The sequence below is a fragment of the Cardiocondyla obscurior genome, linkage group LG06, assembly GCF_019399895.1.
Source record: "Cardiocondyla obscurior isolate alpha-2009 linkage group LG06, Cobs3.1, whole genome shotgun sequence".
NCBI lineage: Eukaryota > Metazoa > Arthropoda > Insecta > Hymenoptera > Formicidae > Cardiocondyla > Cardiocondyla obscurior.
The window spans coordinates 5,450,456-5,466,041 of NC_091869.1; the positions used below are offsets into that span (position 1 = coordinate 5,450,456).

At 35.9% G+C, this 15,586-nt stretch overlaps 4 protein-coding genes across 6 annotated transcripts; 2 read left to right on the forward strand and 2 right to left on the reverse strand.

The window, feature by feature from the left end:
• Positions 1 to 268: 268 nt before the first annotated feature.
• Positions 269 to 6,297, reverse strand: Sans (SAM_USH1G_HARP domain-containing protein Sans). Of its 2 annotated transcripts, none has more exons than XM_070658339.1 (7): positions 5,980 to 6,297; positions 3,615 to 3,758; positions 2,463 to 2,735; positions 2,073 to 2,337; positions 1,542 to 1,868; positions 765 to 963; positions 269 to 618 (listed from the first exon to the last, which is right to left on the reverse strand). In XM_070658339.1, the coding sequence occupies exons 1-7, from the start codon at positions 6,000 to 6,002 to the stop codon at positions 374 to 376; spliced, it is 1,476 nt and encodes a 491-aa protein (XP_070514440.1). In that variant the 5' UTR covers positions 6,003 to 6,297; the 3' UTR covers positions 269 to 373. The 2 variants fall into 2 exon arrangements, with proteins under 2 accessions (XP_070514440.1, XP_070514439.1); XM_070658338.1 differs by having other exon boundaries at positions 269 to 621; positions 5,980 to 6,286.
• A 233-nt stretch (positions 6,298 to 6,530) lies between these two features.
• On the forward strand, positions 6,531 to 8,856 carry Wbl (endoplasmic reticulum protein 29-like protein wbl). 2 transcript variants are annotated; one of them, XM_070658346.1, is made up of 4 exons: positions 6,531 to 6,928; positions 7,202 to 7,600; positions 7,775 to 8,017; positions 8,439 to 8,856. In XM_070658346.1, exons 1-3 carry the CDS (start codon positions 6,821 to 6,823, stop codon positions 8,012 to 8,014), a joined length of 747 nt encoding a protein of 248 aa, XP_070514447.1. In that variant the 5' UTR covers positions 6,531 to 6,820; the 3' UTR covers positions 8,015 to 8,017; positions 8,439 to 8,856. The 2 variants fall into 2 exon arrangements, with proteins under 2 accessions (XP_070514447.1, XP_070514446.1); XM_070658345.1 differs by having other exon boundaries at positions 7,775 to 8,856.
• LOC139103548 (ran-specific GTPase-activating protein) lies at positions 8,529 to 10,811 on the reverse strand. Its single transcript, XM_070658344.1, has 4 exons — positions 10,669 to 10,811; positions 10,152 to 10,309; positions 9,610 to 9,896; positions 8,529 to 9,502 (listed from the first exon to the last, which is right to left on the reverse strand). The coding sequence occupies exons 1-4, from the start codon at positions 10,681 to 10,683 to the stop codon at positions 9,183 to 9,185; spliced, it is 780 nt and encodes a 259-aa protein (XP_070514445.1). The 5' UTR covers positions 10,684 to 10,811; the 3' UTR covers positions 8,529 to 9,182.
• Positions 10,812 to 10,992: 181 nt separating this feature from the next.
• LOC139103546 (serine/threonine-protein phosphatase PP1-gamma catalytic subunit B) lies at positions 10,993 to 14,768 on the forward strand. Its single transcript, XM_070658342.1, has 5 exons — positions 10,993 to 11,193; positions 11,921 to 12,052; positions 12,191 to 12,421; positions 12,512 to 12,840; positions 12,928 to 14,768. Exons 1-5 carry the CDS (start codon positions 11,139 to 11,141, stop codon positions 13,165 to 13,167), a joined length of 987 nt encoding a protein of 328 aa, XP_070514443.1. The 5' UTR covers positions 10,993 to 11,138; the 3' UTR covers positions 13,168 to 14,768.
• The last annotated feature ends 818 nt before the right edge of the window (positions 14,769 to 15,586 follow it).

Genomic DNA, 15,586 nt, shown 5'->3' on the forward strand with positions numbered 1-15,586 from the left:
AAAAAATATTTTCTGTTAATTATTTAATTGTTTATGTATAATTTAGCCAATGAGATCAATTATACATATATAGTATATTAATCGTAAGTGATAGAAAAATATGTTGATAATAGATTATATAATTATAAGGCACAAAGTTTAATATTAAATTTTTTTTATATTAAATATTTTAATAATTGTGTAATTTTTTTCATTGTCTAATAATTTACGAAATATTTTATAGAAAATTCCAATTTTATGTTTTATAATTAAAATAAACGTTCCTTACTTTTATCTCTTGTACACAAATTATTAGTAATTTTATCATATTTGCATATAAACGGATAGTTCCGTTAAACAATATATCCTTTATAATTAATGCAATATACTATTTTCACAGTCTACTGTCTTTGATGACATTTTTTGACGTGGTTAGCGCTCTTTTCCGATTTGCAATTGCATTAGTGAGTTTCCGTCTAGGACCGAGTGGAAGTTTGAGGGCTGCTATATCAGTTTCGGTAAGCAACATCAAAGCTTCAAGATCGATTTGTTCTGATTCCAAAACAGGATGTATAGACGTGAGATTATTGGCGACCAAAAATCTTTGTAAAGGTGTCCATTCCTCATCGGTTTCTTCACCTTCTATGTACAAATAAATTCAATAACATAATATTTTCTATTTATTTAACAAATAAAATATAAAAATGTGAACAAAAGAAAAAAAGATAAAATCTAAAATTACCTAACCTAAAATTAATTATTTTATTACAATTTATTGAATTTACCTGAAAGAAGATCCTCATCCCACAAGCTTTGCCTTCGTGCCAAACTGCCTGCACTTCCTATACTGATTTCCTCATTGTGTCCATTTGGACTAAACTTATTACTGCTTATAGATCCATTTGTAGAACCATTTACTGAGAGATTGTTATTTTGCAACTGATCCGTTTGAGTAACCGGCAAATTATCCAACGTAGATGTTATCTACAAACATTATGAGTTATCTTACACAAATACAGAAAAAATTAATTACCTCATTCATTAATTTTTCCGCGAATTTTTTCTTTATTGCGTAACTATACGATTAATGCACTCAATAAATATATATGACGCATTTCTGCATTGTAATTATTTAAAAGATCGTCAGCATTTCTGCAACGATTCCCAGAATTAATTTCTTTATTTCGTTTAAATCATTCATTCAAATAGAACATAAAGCGTACCAATTTCTATTCTCATGCCGAGTTGAATAGTTATTACAAAGATAATCATGCAGAACAGTTACATTTGTAAAGTAAAGATTACAGTGTATAAAAAGTGTGACGTTAAAGCGATTATAAAAAGAGAAAACGTTATGGCTTGTACGAATTTCTGTGACTTAAAATTTCTACAAAATAAAAAAAAAAATTAAAATAAACCAAAGCTCAAAATATAAAGAATAATTATAAAATACTTTTTTTGTTACTTATTGTTTTTTAAAATTTAATATTGATTTTGTAAATAAAATATTTGCAACTACTACGACTGATAATTTAACGTAAAATATTGATGTTAAAACTAACCGCCCTTCTGAAAGCTACCGATCCGAAACCAGGTCGATTGAAAATGCTTGCTGGTTCCTGAAGAAAAGCAGTGTCCTTCGCAATATTTAAGTTCTCTATCTCCCTGTTCTCCTCCTCCTCCTCCTCCTCTTCCTCATCATATATCCTTTCACCTAAAAGATCGGGCGTACTCTGTGATTTACTGAGAGTGCCCCATACATCAGAGATCTTTCCTCTTCTAATGCCTACATGCTGAGGCTGAGTGTCATATGTGCCAACGTATATAACTTCAGAATCTCGTCGAACGCCGGTGAGACTTCGAACCGATTTCTTTCCATTCACTTCAACCTATAACGTATGCGATATCATGTAATTTGTTAACCACTAAATGAAACGAAACAAGTTATTTTAAATATGTTGCAATTAAAAAAAAATGTTAACACTATAATATTACAAATTGATAAAAGTTTAGTTTTAAAAATTATTTTTATAGTTTGATTCTTTTATTCAGAGTTGCAAAAAACCTTTTTTTTTTGTGTATGTATTATTTACCTCGACAACTTTAAAATCATTAATGGCTTTCTTAGCTAAAGCTTTTCGACAAACTGTGCTTCCGTGTTTCTTCGTAGTAGTACCAACAATATCGCTGAATGTTGGAGAAGGTTTCATTCGGCCTCTAAAAGTCAGTACTCCAGGCCGAGAACTCAACTCATTTATTACGTCGAAGTCTGATTTAGCACGATCTTTTATAAGCTTCCTTTGTTCCTTTTCCGCTTTAATTTCGGCCATTTTTTGTTTCTTCATGTATTCCTTTAATCTTAATAAAAAAAATTTGTATCAATTAAAAAATTTTTACATGCATATTTTAAAATCGAAATAATCAATATTATTCTTTCTTTTTAATCGGAAAATAAAAAATGACATCACATTCCACAACTATACCTTTTATCCGCATCTCTTTCCGCCTTTTCTCGAAGCAACCGGCTCTTCTTACGATTATTTAATTCTTGATCGGCTTGAGCAATATCCAAGAATTGTAGGATCTTCTCGCAGCCGTTTATTGCAGCAAGTTCACGGGCGGAATGGCGATCGATGTCCAGTGACCAGATATTGCAGCCAAATTTCACCAAAAATTTTACGCAAAATTCGTGACCCCTTGCCGCTGCCAGGTGTAAGCATGTGTTACCGAAATAATCGGTCTTGTCCGGGTCTCCTCTACAATTAAAATATATCATATTACGCCAAGATAAATGTGAAACAAACTTTTTTTTTTATTCGTTAGTTAATTGTATTAAAAATAAATATTGAAAGTGCACTCGTAGATATTTGGATACGTGGGATTTGTTTCGGTCTGCTTTTTATGTGTCCCATTGTTTTTCAGTCACTCGACCGCAGTTTCCGCAACTGTGCAGTCGATGGACACCTGTAATGCGTGTTTCCGATTCCGTGCATGTATTATTACGATGTACAATAGCAGAACTAGGGGTCTAATGACGGAACTTTTACACATCAATTTGAATCGTAATTTTGCTAACTTATTTTAGAGATGAACGTGTATTCTTACTTAACGTTTGTTAAGAAAAACATATTAGAAATCTTCGAAGCGATAAATGGCTGAAAGTTTCGAGGAACTTGACAGTATTTTTGAGCGGCTTGCAGTTGAAGTTGATATTAATTATGAAGTACTGGTGGGACTATCGAGCTCACGAAGCACGACGACCTCGTGCCTGATGGGCACCAATGTTTCGTGTGAGTGAGTAAAACACAAAACTTGTATTTTTCATTGAATTGTTTCGTTTCCGAATTGATTTTCTGTAAAACAGCGCAATTCCAAGTTGTCGTTGTGCGAATTAATGTGCGAATTATACATTTTTGTTAACTTAACAGTGCAATATTTAATCGTGTAAAATTGATCTGCAACAAATTGCAATAATCAATGCATGGAATAAAGATACTTCTTTTATAATATCAATAATATTAAAAAAGGGAAAGACTTCTTACATTAATTAGCTGTTGAATATCAATGTAAAATACAATACACATACTGTTTGCACAGTGAGTGAAAAAGAAGAATCAAATTAGGCATGTACATACCCTCTGGCGACTAGCAGTCTGAGAGCATCTACGTGGCCTTCGAAGGCTGCCCATAATGTCGGGGTCATTCCTCCTTCATCTCGCACGTTACAATCCTTTCTCGTGGCTTCCTTCAGAACATCCAATATGCCTTCTTGCGCAGCCCTTCAACAAAGAGTATCACGCTTCATACGTTAACAAACATTTTTAATATCAAAAATCAGCAAGTATTAAATATTAACATAAAGTTTAAATATTGATAGTTAATAAAAAAATAATATTCACAATATCTCGTTGGAGTACGGTATTGCGAAAACTATATTTATTTTATCTTGCGGCACATCGTGATCTTAACTCATTTTAACTAGGTTGTTTTTTAATTATCGTCACGTTCATGAAAGAAAAATCGTGAACGTGACAGGCGGAAAGCTTTGCATGAAATATATCTACGCGACTCAACATCTGATAATCTATGGCATCTTGTATGTGATATTTTAATTAACGAATTAAATAGCTTGCCACAGCGTAATATGACGGATTCGCGTTCTTTTTCTTTTTCTTTAATTAGAAAAATTGAGATACTAACAATAAGGAAAATGCGCGTGACTTTCAAAGCGAAACAATAGGCACTTTCGATTCGCTGATGCTACATTCCACGAACCAATTTCAGTATGTATCGTTTCTCGGTACGTGATCAATGTCATCGAGTTGTAACATTAATAATCCTTTTAATTAATTCTAAACAAAATTAATTTAACAACTGTTGTACCTTAAAAACAAATTATTAATATGTTATCATTTTTTTTGTATTTCCGAACTATGGATTACTTTTAATTTTGTTTTTTCAAAATTTATTTCGAGAGATACTTGCAAATATTTCGTTATTAATTCGTCATTAAAATCTAACAATCAAATTAAGATTATTGAGAATTAAATTTTAGCAGTACTTATGACATTAATTAACTTCTTTTTTACTTAATTCAGAGTTAAAATTTCAAATTAAATATTTTTTAATAATGTTATCAACCAAGTACAAATTAATTTAAACAGTTTGAGAAAAATGAGCTCTTGATAATTTAAAGTTTTATTAGGAAAGTATTTTAAAATTTGATTGAAAGATATAAACGTAGAATAAAATTCGTTACTTTGGTATATGCCGTGTACATACATTGTCCGCAAAATTAACATATCAATCGTACGCATGCACTGCACTCTCCATTGCTAACGAAAGTTGATTGGTTCGCTAGAAATTTTTACAGATGAGCTGAGCGATAAATTCCATGCGTAGTGAATGAAATAAGAGCACACAGACCTCTTCTCATGCATGAATTCCGCACGCGTTCTGCCGATGTATGTACATGATACGGCAATGAAACAGTCTGTAATCACGGTTAAATAGCACTTGCGAACAATTATTTTAAATCTACAAATCTCTTGGTTTAACCCTAGAATAAATTTAAACTCATCCTGTATTTTAAAATGCTACATTTTAATAAAATCAAAGAATAGCTTTCGGCATTTCACGAATATCTTTTAAAATTTTTAGAACCTCTTGCTGTAGACAATTTTCATTCGAGTAATCAAATGTACAAATGCTAAATAAACGTCATCACTATTTTCTCTTTTACTTTTCCAACGATAAACGCTATTAAAACGTACCATTCATTCATTATCATGTTCAATGTATCTCTATTTATTCTGATAGCTAATTATATTTTGTAATTATAAATACGAGATTCGAAATTCCGTTTACATCTTTTCATTTCGTTCCAGTCGCCTAGCTAATATCAATTTAAATTCTTTGACGAGACAGAGCGATTATTCCGAGTACTAATCGTTTGATTTATAATCCAAATTGCTTGACAAAACCCGCGGCTTATTACGCGATGCTCATAAAATCTTATATCACGGAGAAACATTATGAAATAACATTGGACCGAAATGAAAGGAGCGCTGCACTTTCGTGCGATCGGTCAGGACTTGAATATTATTCTACCACACGTTTAGCAAGATAGAGTGCAGGGAAAAGGATCACGAGGTAACATTCAATCTGTAAAAATATTAGAAATATTACTATTAACATTCGCGTGTTACTTGTGAAGCGTTAAACATATTCAACCTTTCCCCATGCTATGGCATAACGTGTACCGCGTTGCCATGGCTTGTGAATATTTTTTTTCTTCGATCTTAAGGCAAGTACCTCGCCCCACGACATTTCTCCGCTTGCCGAGCGAGCGCGCGTACGAAAACAAGAGCAGAGGAAGAGTCGTAAAAGTAAGAAGGGGCGGGTGATTGGCGATGAAGAGAGAAAACCGCGCGCGAGCGCGACATCTTCTCGGAGAAGGTAAAAGTCAAAGAAAGATAAGAGATACGTAAGTGCACTCACTTATGAAATCGTTCGGATGACATTTCGCGCGTCGTTCTTGCTATCCGGACGGCATCGTTCGCAGCTTCGAGAAACGTTCGAATACACGGGGGCTCTGACCGAAGAGGGGACGAGGCGAAGGACAGCGTTGAGAGCACTGCGGCGCGTCCGACGCTGCACTGTTCGAGCGAGCGGTGTTACTTACACCACCTGGGGGGGCCCCGGTCCCCGCACGTTCCCCGTCCACCAGCTGTCACGCTTCGCTCTGTTCCGACTCGATAACCTCACCTCTCCCGCTTGACTGCAGGTCCTCCACGCGATTTGCCACCTGCCTGCTCGCGCTCAAGCTCGCCATCGTGTCCGTTCGCGCGCCACCGTGTCTGCCATCTCGCGCTCGTCCACCAAACTCCGAAAACTCGAGTTTTTCCTAAAACTCCAAAACTGTCTTCGGTATTCATTTTTTTATCTAACAATTTCGGCTATGATTCAAGTCACGCCAAATAATACAAAGCCAGTGAAGCTTCGCTACATGAAAACGTAGCAGGCGTTAGCTTTAGCTTTTTAACGCTGGCTTTGCGTTGCGGTAGAGTGGGGGTACAACGCCAGCTTTGCTTAGCTGCGTGAAATCGCACCTTGAGAACAAACCTCTCGTAAACCGGTTCGTTGAACTGACATTACGTCGGCGACACGTTGCTGCTTCACGTGTTACACACGCGCGTTTTGCAAGTTTCATTCGCGAGCTTACGTGGAATATATAAGTCGATAATCGTTGTCTAACCCTACAGAACGCAAAATAAGTTGCGGGGAGGTAGTTGGCTGAGTAATTCGAGTGATCGTACGAAGGTTACGATTTTCACCTGTCATGATTCAATTGAATCTCTTGTTTGTCTTCGTCATTGTTACCTCGAACTTGGCCGTTGGAGAGGACTGCAAAGGATGCGTGCCTTTAGATTCATATTCGTTCGACAAGGTACACAAGTCTTTAATTCAATAAAACATTTGTATTCTCATCAGTAGTTTCTAGCGGAATAATTAGACGAACAAGGACCATTTTTATCAACATGGATCAATTAATGCCAATTAACAGCAATTCTTAAAATTAGAAAAAAAATAAAAGACAAGGTTAATCAAGATTAAAGTTGATCTGCGTTAATAGAAATGGCCCTAAACAGGTTTAATAATTAATGTTATAAATTAATGTCATAAATTTTATAAATAACGAACAAAAATTATTTTCTTGTAGATTATTCCGAGGTTTAAGGCGGTGCTTGTTAAATTCGATGTTGCATTTCCGTACGGTGGCAAACATGAACAGTACGCAACTGTGGCAGCTGACACCAAAGATTCACAGGATCTCCTAATAGCTACAGTGGGCGTAAAGGACTTTGGCAACAAAGACAACTCTGATCTGGCACAACGCTATAATATTAAGAAGGATGATTTTCCGGTAGTTTTATTATTTGTACAGGGCAAATCGGAGCCAATTAGATTCACTCCCGAGAGAGATTCCGATTTTACAGGCGAGTATTTGAAGCGATTTATCAGATCTAAATCGAGAGTCTACTTGGGCTTACCGGGATGCATAGACCGATTGGATAAGCTAGCTGAAGAATTCAAAAGTGCGGGAGAACGCGACAGACAGGTAAAAACTTTCAAAAATCAGCGAAATAATTAATTTGATTTATTTAATTGTCCTAAGGTTATTTAACTGTCCTATACTTAATAAGCAATTTTTTTTACGATGCGTATGTTACGATACGTATGTTATGATGCGTATGTTACGATGCGTATGTTACGATGCAATTCTCTTTCTTAGGAAATATTAAAAAGAGCAAGAATCTTTGAAGAGACTTTACCGGAAGAACAACGGGAGGCGGCAAAAATTTATGTCAAAACTATGGAGAAAATTCTTGAACGGGGAGATATATTTGTACAAACAGAAGAGACACGAGTGCAGGGACTTCTTTACAAAGGAAAGTTATCCGAACAAAAGAAGCGCACGATGGAAGAGAGACGTAACATCTTGCAATCTTTTTCACCGAGAGATGAACTGTAGAAGGTTATTAATGATCGCCTAAGTGACATCTAGCAATTAAATCTTAATCTGAGTGTCGATTGTATTGTTGCACCATTATTTTGTCAAGTTTTATACAAGTAATGATAAAAATAGAAACGGTGCAAGGTACATACATTCAAAGTCATTCTATTTAAAACATACATACATTTCTTTAATTACTTTGCATTCCTTACTTTGTTCCTCTGCAACATTTGTTACTTTTCATGTTCTACAAATGCGAGACGTAAGATTATTAGCGCCATGTATAATATTCTATATAACATATATGAAAGTATAATATATACCAAATTAGGCATTAAAGATAAAAAATATATGATTTTTGTTTACGAAAGATTATTTATTAAATCAACCAATTAATATTTACCATTTTTGTATATAATAATAAGATAAAATCTTATTACAGTTTGAATCGGAAATTTATTTCTTCCACTCGATGTAATGGATCTACTCACAACAGCCATAAAGTATAAACAGTTGTTTTTTACATTTTATAATCATGTAAAAATTGATTTAGAACATTTCTAATATTACGGATTTTACAAATAGACACGGAATGTGGTAAATAAATGTACTGCTTACTGAATAAAGTAACAGTAGACACAATTACAGTTTGATAAGTTGTGGATAAAGATGTAAGATCGTAAATAAAATAGATAGGTTCAATTTTATATCGATTATAATGCATGTAATCTTCTTCAACATATTATTCACTTTTCTTAACGAAGAAAAATATAATGTGCAATCATTAATTACTAAAAAACATGTGATATAATAAATCAATCATCTTTCTAAAATGATCAATAAATAATATGTGGAAGATTTTTGTTCGTACGATTATTTTATTTGTCTCTCGATACAGTCAACATACATGCTTTTCCATGCATTCTCCTTTCAGTAAAAGTACAATTTTTTAATGATTTTATTTTCAGTTAAAAAAAAATTGTAGACAACATATTTATACAGACGCAGTTTTAGTGATTAGAAAAATTTTAATAAGCCTTTTATAATATTATTGCTAAAAATGTACCAACGTACATCAATTTCCAAATAATTGCTTACGATCTATGGATGCGTGTACAACATCAGAATGTGGTTTTTGATAAATTCTGTATCTATTTATATTTGTATCGTCGAATATACATACGTATTACTTCTCTTCTTCATTTGTTACTTTTAATTTTGTGATTTCATTGATTATTTTCTCTTCAGTCGTAACTACATCTTTCTCTTCTATCGCCTCTTTCTTAATATCCTTCTGCTGAGAAACCGCATCGCACTCTTCAGTTCGCTTGAACGATTTTATTTGATCTTCGTTGTCAGTACTTTCGCTGTAACTTACATCGCTACTAGAATCACTGTCGCTATCGACGCGCTTTTGTTCCAAATTGCTTTTTCCAGCATAAATTTCACATTCAGATCCTACTATCTTTTTTGCTTTCTCAAAAGTTTCCTTCCACATTGATGCGTCTATTGGAAATAATAAAAATATTCTATACATATAATCTTGTTGCGGAGGAGTGCCGCCTTTTACCTTACGCAGATGTAAAAGAGTTTATTAATATTTTCAAACTTACTTTCAGCATTTGCAAAACGTATCGCCAATAATTCTGGCTTTAGTTGCTCGTCAGCGTAATCAGCAAGTACGCTCCAAACCCATGCCCTATCACTGCCGCAATTCGGTTTCAACTCCATCCACGGAGTGATGAAGTGATTCGCACAGATCTTAAGAGTCTTATCTCTACGCATGACTACTCTGACTGTATTTTTCGTTTTGTGTCGTAAAAGTTTTACCTCTCCTGTACCACGTTCTTTCCATTCTGCGGGATTGCTCGATGTATCATAACGATACAACTTTGCTCGTCTAGATACGCGAACGTCATGAAAGAAGCGGGTTTAATCCTTTGAAATTAATCCTTTTAAATTAATGGATGCGTTTAGCAGAAAAAGCTGTATTGCAATTGTTAAAATAAATAGTATGTTTAGCGTATGCTTTTAAGTTTGATTGAAATTAAAAGCACACGCCAATCATATTTATTACTTTCACAATAACTGCAAGGCAATTCTTTTTTATTGAACGCAGCCATCGTTTATCTATTATCTGTAATATTCAACTTACAACTTTAACATTTCTATCTCATCCTCCTCATTGTTAGATACCTCTATCAGGGGTAATGAAATTATCGGTTCAAAATGTACATCATTTTCCGTATTCTCTTCATCATTGTCTTGAGGTTCGCAACTGGCACCTTTTACGTCAATATGATCACCGTTTAGCTAAAAAAAAAACAAAAAAAACCGAGTCTACCTATTTCTATGGTTTAAAAACATTTTATCTTTATATTGCTAATTACAAGATATTAATTAATAAATTAATTGTTTCTAACACATACGGAAGAAAAAAAAAAGCAAAAACGTTAAACCAAATTAAAATAAAATTATGTTCCAGGCTGAAAAAGCCAATATTGATCTTGGATGCGTCAACGTTAAATTTCGAAACAATAATACAAAATAAACATAACCTGACGCGTTTAAGACGCAATCTTGGTAATCAATCGAGCGGTCTACTTTAATTAAAATAAAGAAACGCTAGAAGAAAGAGAAAGGGATTTTGTCAGGATCCCCGGCATACGTACCACGTTCTCCGGCATTTTTCTATCAGATACGATTGACGTGATCCGGCGTCGGCTAAAAAACTACAAAAATTCGTGCAATCGTGTGAAATCGCGTTGTGTCGCACTTTTCGTTCAGCGATCGAATCCTTGTTCAGATCAGACCGTATCGAGAGATCGAGCAAAGCGTTTTCCCTAGATGTAGGGGAATTAGACGTGGTGGACGACGCAAACGTAGCTGCAAGCTTGTCGGTGACGCGCGTGTTCGAGCCATTCGAGAGATCTCGAGACGAGGGCGCGGAGAGGAGAGACGAGGCGAAAGGGAGCGGAGTTCGCGGCTCTCCGGTCGGCCATTGCGAGTGACTTGTGCGAAGCCGCGAGCGCGATCCCCCGTGTCGTGCGACACGCAAGCGAGTAATTTCGGTGGATCGACCGTCATCCCTGCAGTAAGGTGCCCCGTGTCGAGCTCGGGACGCGCTCGAGACCCCGGCCCGATGGCTGAGACCGACAAATTGAACATCGACAACATCATAGCTCGGCTCTTGGAAGGTAAAACTGGTCGATCGCAGTGTACAGTACGTTGGTCGCGACGGAAAGAGAGAGCGAGAGAGAGAGAGAGAGAGGGCGCGGGATGGCGACGCAACGCGCGGCGGATATCGCTCGCTCGTTAGCCCGACTCGCTCGTCGTTTCTCGTGCTCGCCTCCGTGTGCTTCTCTCATGCTTGCAATTTTCCGTACCGCACATCTAAACGTGCCACGACGACGCCCGTCGTGTCCCGGTCACCCGCTCTCCCCCTCCCCCTCCCCCTCGCCTATCTCTCTCTCTCTTTCTCACTCTCTATCGAGACGACGTCTCGATCATTATCTCATTTTCGTCGTTACGCAATGTCCTCGAGAATAATGATTGCACTCTGACCAACTCTCGGTATGCGCGTTAGTTTGTTTACGCGAAATACGCGCGTTTGACAACCATGTTGCGTCGTGCCGCCGCGATTCTGGGCGAGGTCCGTCCGATTCATCCGTGCTGCAAAGCAGCCTGACGAGCGAGGGCCTATTAGATTTTACATTTGCCACGCTAGTGCAGAGATCCTTGGAAGTGTATACTTCGCGTCTAAATTGTTTGATTTTTATCCTTTTATCATATTTTAGAAATTATACTATACAATTAAGAGACTAGTCAAATTTACATATTTAGTTTTTGTTAAGTTTGTTTAAGCTGGTAGTTCTCAGCATTTTCCATTTATTACAAAGGTATTATTCTTTTGTCAATCTACAGTACGAGGAGCAAGACCTGGCAAAAATGTTCAGTTAACAGAGGTTGAGATTAGGGGACTGTGTCTCAAGTCACGCGAAATTTTTCTATCGCAACCGATTCTTTTAGAACTGGAAGCACCGTTGAAAATATGTGGTAAGCAAATATGCATTAAATTGCACAAGATTCTTAAAAAAAAAAAAAAAATTTTCGTAATATTATTTACGTGACATTGTATTATAATGTGATTTATGTAATTTAAGTTGTACTAATAAATGCAATTTTTTTCATAAGGTGATATTCATGGACAATACTATGACTTGTTGCGATTATTTGAGTATGGTGGTTTTCCCCCAGAGAGCAACTATCTTTTCTTAGGAGATTATGTTGATAGAGGTAAACAATCATTGGAGACTATTTGTCTTCTTCTTGCCTACAAGATCAAGTATCCAGAAAATTTTTTCTTACTAAGAGGAAATCATGAATGTGCGTCCATTAATAGGATATATGGATTTTACGACGAATGTAAGTATCTCGTATCTTTTTTTTTTTTTTTTTTTTTTTTTACAATTACAGGTTTGTTCCGTTATTTCAACGAATAAAATTATGTTTCAGGTAAACGTCGTTACAATATTAAATTATGGAAAACGTTTACCGATTGCTTCAATTGCCTACCTGTCGCCGCGATAGTGGACGAAAAAATATTTTGCTGCCACGGAGGCTTGAGTCCAGATTTGCAAAGTATGGAACAGATCAGACGTATCATGCGACCGACGGATGTACCTGATCAAGGATTACTCTGTGATTTATTATGGTCTGATCCTGATAAAGATACTATGGGCTGGGGTGAGAATGATCGTGGTGTATCGTTCACTTTCGGTGCAGAAGTTGTTGCTAAGTTTTTACACAAGCATGATTTCGATCTTATATGCCGTGCGCATCAGGTAAAAATACTTTACGCCTACATGCACATTTAATATCTTTTAATTTTTACAAAATTAAGTCATTATAAATGGAAAATTTATTATTAGGTTGTGGAAGATGGCTACGAATTTTTTGCCAAACGGCAATTAGTGACGCTATTCTCGGCTCCGAACTACTGCGGCGAGTTTGATAACGCAGGTGCCATGATGTCGGTGGACGAGACTCTCATGTGCAGTTTCCAAATTTTGAAACCGGCCGATAAGAGGAAGTTTACTTACGGTGGTCTGAATGCTGGACGGCCTGTGACGCCACCACGAGGTGCAAACAACAAAAATAAGAAGAAGTGAAATCCTTAAATTATCTTTTCGAATGCGACGCTTAGAATCTTACAGTTGCTACCGCCCGCCGACCCATCATCTATCAAGACACTAAGATACTAAGATCTTATAAGAAAGAGAGAAAACTAAAGGACAAGAAAGAGAGAGAGAGAGAGAGGAGTTATAATAATTACTATTATTATAATTATATTATTATTTTTGATTGACTATGAAGCCTGTGGAAATAATTAGGAGTCGGGAATACATCTATCAGAAAATCCGGAGGGGCGTTGCTTTTCACAGAGTTTATCAAAAGTAGTGAGTGATAGTGCGCATGTTGTAGCTAAATGTATTACCGTATAAAACAAAACAGTAGTGATAAAACCAATTGGTTGATCGTAAAATTAGAAAGAAATTTACGTGGTTTCCACGGCATTCTTACAATTGAGAAAAGTAAAATGTAGAAAAGAAAGAGACAGGTACTTTGCTGTAATTTGTCTTTGCCGTTCATCAATCGTAACATTTGCATCTTGTAGTTAATGCGTCATTTGCATTTACGCTCGGCGGAGTTGCAGATATTTGATTACTTTAAAAGAAAGGAAAAAAAAAAAGACGTGACCTTTTTTGATCACTTTACGCTGTAAGAAAAATTGACATGATAATGTCATACAAATACGAACACATATACACACTTACATGCACGCACATAGCGCTCTTGCTTCGTTTCATTATGTAAGTATGCTGTTAACAATCGATACACAAATGAACTAGCGATCATCTAAACTTTATTCCTTAAAGTATAATAGGTATTTATAGCTTGATACTTCTGTAAGTTGCACAAATTTGTAAACGACATCTATTACGTCATATCTACTTTTATAAATATACATTTATATGTGTGTGTGAATTGTGAAATACAGAGAGAGAGAGAAAAGAAATAGAGGAAGGAAAGAAACAAGATTTTGTTTTAGAAGCAAGTGTCAAAGTGTTAACGAATTACTAATATGCACACATGTATTGTCCTGCGACAAACAGGAATATTTATCGCGGTTATATGGTGGCAAGGCTTCTCTGGATTAGTTTCAACGACGCTACAGTGTCTATATATATATATACATAAACGTTTATATATATATATATATAAACTATATATATATATATATATAAACGTGGGAAGATATTAATCATGTGATGTAAATAAGCACACACGTATCTTGTAACGATTGCTGTCATTGTCATTGATAACAGGCAATTCTAATTTTTTTTTTTTTTTTTAAACAATTCGAAAAGATAATCTTTTTGCAGTCGGGGATCCTACACTTTCCGATTGGAACTTATCAACAGGACAAGTCATTGCTGTCGTTAGTGTCATTCCCTCGCCCCTCCTCTTCTCTCACGCTCCTTCCACGTTTTCATTCATTTTATTCGGTTCCCCGTTTGCTCCAATTCTCAGCCGATCCTTTAAATTTCAACGCCCTGATTCAACCTCGGTAACACGAAAGGAAAACTGAATAGCTATGAGAAATGACGCGAGGATCTCGTTACGGGATCTTGAGACCGATCATGTTCAACACTTCCTTTCTTCATTGTACATTAATTTCTTTTTTATAAATAAAATTTACATAAAAACATTCATCCACCACATTCTCTCCATCAAAAAAAAAAAAAAAAAATTGCATCTATCCCAGCGCGACGCGACGATTCAGGACTGCGAATGATTACTGGTGAATTTGCGAGTTTTATTTGTTTAAAAAAAAATTTACTTATCCTCTTCGAGGAACGAGTGACTACGCGCGACGTGATTTCTCTCGATCTTGTATGTCGGATGTTTCATGTGTATATATATCAAACGCATTCAATGTCACGCGTGATGTTCATTTATTTCATACATCTGTACGTTCGTAATTAGTTAATCGAAGACACGTCGATGATGTACGTAACTCTGAGTACAGCTCCGAGCCTCGCTGTTAATCTCGCGATGCTTAGGTGGACGCGATCGTCCCGGAAAATGTATCTAATTCATCTGCGTCACATTCGGAGAGACGTGCACGTACAAGGGCTAAACCGTTAACACCAATATCGTTATCTCGTCTTGTTAGATTTCTTTCGCATATTCTTTACCGTTTGTAATTTCTAGCGAGTTCTACTTAAGTACGACGAATACTGTTAAGATCGTTGATCAGCTGACAGAATGTCTAGTCTAGTTGCGTAGTGACTTTTTAAAATAGAGCATATGTTAACGTATGTACCGGGGCAAGGAAAAGCACGGGAGGGAAGAAATTAAATAAAAAGAAAAAAAAAAAAAAGGGAAATAAGAAAGCTAGAGACTGTAATTATAATCGTTAGATCTGTGTATAATTACAATCGATGCGTATGCGAGTTACCTACAACTCTATCGATATCCGGCGCATGTAATATCATCGACGATAGATCTTAATTTCGCGCGAGG

Bases quoted from the DNA above. Each gene is read 5' to 3' on its own strand.
- LOC139103548 (XM_070658344.1), bottom strand. The intron at 9,897-10,151 runs GTAAGTTGAATA...TCGCGTATCTAG, and splicing joins GAGATAGAAATGTTAAAGTT to ACGAGCAAAGTTGTATCGTT. The intron at 9,503-9,609 runs GTAAGTTTGAAA...TATTTCCAATAG, and splicing joins ACGTTTTGCAAATGCTGAAA to ACGCATCAATGTGGAAGGAA.
- LOC139103546 (XM_070658342.1), top strand. From the start codon at position 11,139: ATGGCTGAGACCGACAAATTGAACATCGACAACATCATAGCTCGGCTC. The intron at 11,194-11,920 runs GTAAAACTGGTC...GTCAATCTACAG, and splicing joins CATAGCTCGGCTCTTGGAAG to TACGAGGAGCAAGACCTGGC. The intron at 12,422-12,511 runs GTAAGTATCTCG...ATTATGTTTCAG, and splicing joins ATATGGATTTTACGACGAAT to GTAAACGTCGTTACAATATT.
- Wbl (XM_070658345.1), top strand. From the start codon at position 6,821: ATGATTCAATTGAATCTCTTGTTTGTCTTCGTCATTGTTACCTCGAAC. The intron at 6,929-7,201 runs GTACACAAGTCT...ATTTTCTTGTAG, and splicing joins ATTCATATTCGTTCGACAAG to ATTATTCCGAGGTTTAAGGC. The intron at 7,601-7,774 runs GTAAAAACTTTC...TCTCTTTCTTAG, and splicing joins CGGGAGAACGCGACAGACAG to GAAATATTAAAAAGAGCAAG.
- Sans (XM_070658338.1), bottom strand. From the start codon at position 6,002: ATGTCATCCGAACGATTTCATAA. The intron at 2,736-3,614 runs GTATGTACATGC...TTTTAATTGTAG, and splicing joins AGACTGCTAGTCGCCAGAGG to AGGAGACCCGGACAAGACCG. The intron at 2,338-2,462 runs GTATAGTTGTGG...TTTTTTATTAAG, and splicing joins GAAAGAGATGCGGATAAAAG to ATTAAAGGAATACATGAAGA.